The 5722-nt window shown below is 43.8% G+C and overlaps 1 protein-coding gene across 1 annotated transcript; it reads left to right on the top strand.

Annotated features, from left to right (window-relative positions):
* Positions 1–626: 626 nt before the first annotated feature.
* Positions 627–2969, top strand: foxd3 (forkhead box D3). Its single transcript, XM_080431702.1, has one exon. The coding sequence runs from the start codon at positions 1077–1079 to the stop codon at positions 2292–2294; it is 1218 nt and encodes a 405-aa protein (XP_080287828.1). The 5' UTR covers positions 627–1076; the 3' UTR covers positions 2295–2969.
* Positions 2970–5722: the final 2753 nt, after the last annotated feature.

A 5722-nucleotide genomic window follows, 5' to 3' on the forward strand; every position in this document is an offset into this window, starting at 1 on the left:
TTTTCGAATATATATATATTTTTTTTAACATTTTGAACAAAATAGCCAATTTTACATCGAGGTGCCCAGATGTCCCTAGTGCCCTATCCTGTTACCCGCGTCAGGAAAAACATATAAAAACGAATAATCCCCATGCGCGCGCGTCTCTGAATTACGCATGCTGTAACATGCAGACCCAGAGTAATCAAACTAATAAAAAATCCCCCCATATACCCACACATGGAAAATGTAAAAACAGCAAATAAGACAACTAAAAAGAAATGCAATTAACTTAGCTGTTGTCGTTGTCATTCAGCGGCTTTCAACACAGTTTGCATAAGCAAAGTTAAGATTTGGATTTTTACGCAGCGGAGTTAATGCGCATCAGATCTTTCAATCATGCATCCCCCCCTCCTTCTCCTCCTCCTCCTCCTCCTCCTCCTCCCTCTGCCACCGTTAAATGGTGTATGACGGACGAACACAGGCACAAAGCAGCGGAAAGCAGCATTGCTGTTGTCCCTTTGTTGACAAATCCATGAAACAACTTCAGTTTGCATGGTTTAACAGCGAGAGGGGGGCGTGTGACGTCACTCTCCACGTGACGCGCGCCGATAGCTACATCTTAAAGTGGGTAAAGTAGTAATCTATCAGAGACGGTCCTTTAAAAAGCCGGGCTCCTTTACAAGCATCTGTCATCTCAGAAATCACTCGCAGGAATATACGGACTGCAAAGGAACGGCAGAAACGCGAAGCCACGGCAGGCAGTGGACGCGAACTCTACAAAACTCCGAGACAAGTCCACCCTACAGGCCCACACACCACACCAGTCCACCCATCAAGTCCACCCTCACAGGCAGGCCCACACCAGCGACACGGTGGGGACATATCTCCAGAAGTGTAAGTTTCTCCGGCTGACTGGCTGGCTGGCTGGCTGGCACACTCTGACCTGCATTTAGATTTTGGGCGACATCCGATCTCCAGACGGGCGAATTACACACACCGTGTGTGTGTGTGTGTGTATGTGTGTGTGTGCACACTCACTCACTTACCCAGTCGGTCGCTTGTTTAGGCTCCGGTAAAAAAGTGTCAACTGTGAGATGACCCTGTCTGGAGGCAGCGACAGAGCCAGCGACATGTCCGGCCAAACCGTGCTCACTGCAGCCGAAGACGTGGATATCGACGTGGTCGGAGAGGGCGACGACGAGGGAATGGAGAGGGACAGCGACTCATGCGACAGCCCGGCAGGAGGAGGAGGAGGAGGCGGCATCATACACGACCTCCGAGGGGACGAGGAGGATGAGGTGGAAGAGGAGATCGAAGTGGAGAAAGAGACGCGGTCCGGCGGGGGGAGCCCGAGCTGCGAGAGCTCTGGCGAGGGAGAGACGGGCACCGCGAAGGGAGACGGCCAGGACGGGAGCGCAGCCTCGGGAGGAGGTTCCATCATGAAGGCAAAGAACAGCCTGGTAAAGCCGCCTTACTCCTACATCGCCCTCATCACCATGTCCATCCTCCAGAGCCCGCAGAAGAAGCTCACCCTCAGTGGGATCTGTGAGTTCATCAGCAGCCGCTTCCCGTACTACAGAGAGAAGTTCCCCGCCTGGCAAAACTCCATCCGTCACAATTTGTCTCTCAACGACTGCTTCGTGAAGATCCCCCGGGAGCCGGGCAACCCGGGCAAGGGCAACTACTGGACGCTGGACCCGCAGTCGGAAGACATGTTCGACAACGGAAGTTTTCTCCGGCGGAGGAAACGGTTCAAGAGGCACCAGCCGGACATCCTCAGGGACCAGACGGCGCTCATGATGCAGAGTTTCGGCGCGTACAGCATCGGGAACCCCTACGGCCGCCACTACGGAATCCACCCGGCCGCCTATTCCCACCACCCGGCGTTGCAGTATTCCTACATGCCGCCCATGGGTGGTATGGGTGGTATGGGTGGTCACATGCTCCCGCCGTCCGTCCCCCTCTTGCCCTCCGCGGAGTTGAACAGAAAAGCCTTCAACGCGCAGCTCAGCCCGAGCCTGCAGCTCCAGCTCAACAGCCTCAGCTCGTCGATGAATATGATCAAGTCCGAGCCCTCGAGTCGGCCGTCGTTTAGCATAGAGAACATCATAGGAGTGACCAGCTCCGGCGCCGCACAGACTTTCCTGCGGCCCCCGGTGACCGTTCAGTCGGCGCTGCTGAGCGCCCAGTCCCTCTCCCTGAGCAGGTCGGCCGCGATAGCGCCGATGCTCAGCGTGCCGTCGAATCTGATGTCTGGACAGTTTTTACCGTCGGCCACAGCAGCACAACTAGCCAAATGGCCTTCTCAGTAACTTTTTTTAGGGATAGTTCACCCCCCCAAAATGACCTTTTTTTCCCTATCGATTACTCATCCCATGGAGCCTTGAATTCATTTCGTTTTTATTTGTTTTTTATCGCATTCCTAAGCCAATAATCTGGCCGGTTGAAAACCCCCAAAATCTCCATGAATTAAAGGCTTCGTGGGGTGTGTAATTGATAGAAAATAAGTATGTTTTTTTGGGTGAACTATACTCCTTTAAGACAATATAAACATAAACTCTTATTTTTGTATAGAGACATTATTATTGGGAAGATGAACCGAACAGCACGAATAATAGGCAGCACTGGACTCTGTAGCCATGTAAAGACTTTAAAAAAGAAAGAAAGAGAGAAAACCGAAAAGGAAAGCTTTCTGTACAGGTAATATTTGTAAATATTTGTAAAGAAAAATGATTTTACTTGTTTGACTTTTACCCGTTTCTTTCGTTGATCCTTGTTGTTTGAAATGTAATATCTGTTAGAGGGGCTTTTTGTGACCATCAGCCTATTTTAAACTTTCTTTTTTGTATTGGAAGCTCATTACAAATGGACTAATAATAATCGGCACAATGTTTGCTTCCTTTTCATACAAGACACAAAAAGCTCCGAAGAAATAGCCTGTTTATAAAAGATCAAATATATGTAATTCTATGTAGCTATACTGTGTTGTAAACTGGATTCATTTGTAAATAAACCTAAGAAAGGATTAACATCTATTTTTTATCAAGTTTCTTAAATTATTACTAATACTATAGCCGAGTTCATGAGAATGATTCAAACTGTAACTACATTAACCACATTCTAACATAAATACGAGGAACGCGAGGGAAATTTATTTAGACAGACATTTATTTATATGAATACACCTAACGTTATATTATTTTTTAGGCTGCTTGTCATTAATACTTACTTCTAATCTAAATACTATTGGATAAGGTTAAACAAATATTATTAGGCCAATTCAAACTATCAAAACAATTAATATAACATTGTCAGGACATTTCTTTTAAAATTGTTGCTGTATAATAACCTTTAGTATTTTTGGGTCACGAATAAATACATAAATTCACATTCTAACATGCAATAATTACAAACTCGTTAACCACAGTGTGAATTCGATTCAAATATCTTGCTAATAGGTTCACGCATTTGTTTTTTTAAATATAGGCCAATTTAGAAATTAATAATGCGAATAATCCCAGGGAACAATAGCAACAATGTTAGACTGTTTACATTTTCATTCCAACGCCGACAAAGAAAGCGCAGGAGGGGGGGGGGGGGTTCTCAACCTTTTCAGGCCGTGACCCCCAAAATAATCATATTTGAACTGGGGACCCCCCCATCTTGTTTGACTCGGTTACACAGATACATATTGTGATAAATTGCAGATCTACAAAGCTCACAAGGCCTGGCGTTGCAAGGCGTTGTGAGCTTGTAGATCGTATATTTCCACAATTTCGGCCTCTTTCTTATATCATTTGACAATTTGGCCAACGTTTTATAGTATAGTTTGTTGATGATACTTTTGATGCAGTATTTGGTCTTTTTCTTTTCTTGAGGTATTAAAAAGTCTCACTTCACTATCATCCCCCCCACCCCCATTTTTTAAAAATAATAATAAAAAATCATGTGGGGGTCCCAACCCACAGGTTGAGAACCACTGGTCTAACAAGAACCTGCTACTATAAAAGTAACACTTAGTTTCGCAGTTGTGTCTGGCTAATCACTTTTACATAAACAGCAAATGGTGCACACAGCGAACAGGGGGTTATAGGGGGGGCTATATTTATCTGATACCCATGGGAAAAGAGAAAGGGTCTCTCTCTCTTTTCACTTTCAGACACCGAAGGAGGTGCTGAGGCAGCAGTTGTCACGCGGGTGGCCATTCCGCGACAGACTCCTTGTTACATTGTAATTATTATTATTATTATGATTGAGACCATTTTACGAGCATTATAATAACGACCGCACTGCAGATTGTCGTAATCTATTGAAGAAAGGAGATTTGCCTTTTTTCCCCGTCTTTATATTTTCCCCTATATCTCATTTTTTTATAAGCCTGGGTATGCGGCTATATCAAATTTCAATTAAGAAAGATGGGGAGACCAAGATTATATTCGTGCATTAGGCCTATACTGCGACAATTCAAACGATTAATTTATTAGGATGGATGACAGATTGTTTATGATGCCTAAAATAAAAAATAAGGTTCATAGTGACTTGAAAGAAGAGAAACACAACATAATATATTGTGAGTATTTGAAAGAGTTCATGACATTCTAATTATCCCCCCCCCCCTATATTTGATAAGCTAATTTGCGCGTACCGTTGGAGGCTGACAGACAAAACCATAAGAGCCGAGGAACGGGCCGCTAGAGGGCGTTTATTGACACCTTGATCTTTATTACACCAGTGGTTCTCAACCTTTTCAGGCCGTGACCCCCCAAAATAATCATATTTGAACTGGGGACCCCCCATTTTGTTTGACTTCGTTCCACAGATACATATGTGAAAATAGCAGATCTACAAGCTCACAACACCTGGCGTTGCCAGGTGTTGTGAGCTTGTAGATCGGCTATTTTCCACAATTTTGTCCTCTTTCTTATATCATTTGACCAATGTTTTATAGTATAGTTTGTTGATTATACTTCTGATGCAGTATTTGGTCTTTTTCTTTTTCTTGAGGTATAAAGTCCTTAAATTGTCACTTCACCGTCATCTGGGGACCCACCCCCCAAAATCATGTGGGGACCACCAGGTTGAGAACCACTGGTTTAAGGAGCATCGCTTATCGAATGGTGCTGCATCTTAAAACAAATAAGCAGCTAGCAGTTATGTAAGCTTATACATAATTTATATTGGCACGTGGACACTGTGAAATTGCTGAGATTCATCGGGTTTTAATGGCGGACCTATTTTAGTATATAGTGACGGGTGGGAAAGACTTGACTCTAACAAGTGCAAGGTTACAATAGATCCCTGCTTTATATATACACACACACACACACACACACACACACTTGACGTCAAATGGACAAATAAACGCTCCATGCATGGAGTTCCTCTGATGCCATGATACTAAAATCAAGCATTCTTAGGTTTCTGTTGGAATTCCCCTCTTTTTTTTGCATTTGAAAAAAATATAATAATAATAATTTCCCATGAACAATTTGACACTAAGTTGTGAGATTGCATTTGTTGTTTTTTTGTGATTTATTTTATTTTTTAGAGTAGGCTACATAGAGTTGAAGAAGTGTAGGCCTATATAACCAGGATGTGAATGGCCTGTGGTGGTTCTAGGTTTCATTATAATTTATAAATGGGTGCATAGTTACTGAATTATGCCCATTTCGGTGATTATTGCCACTGATGGAAATTAATAAGGAGCCTTTTTTCTTTTTCATTTTTTACACCTTGCCTT

Source organism: Gymnoscopelus braueri, assembly GCF_963280865.1.
Source record: "Gymnoscopelus braueri genome assembly, chromosome: 6".
Lineage (NCBI taxonomy): Eukaryota > Metazoa > Chordata > Actinopteri > Myctophiformes > Myctophidae > Gymnoscopelus > Gymnoscopelus braueri.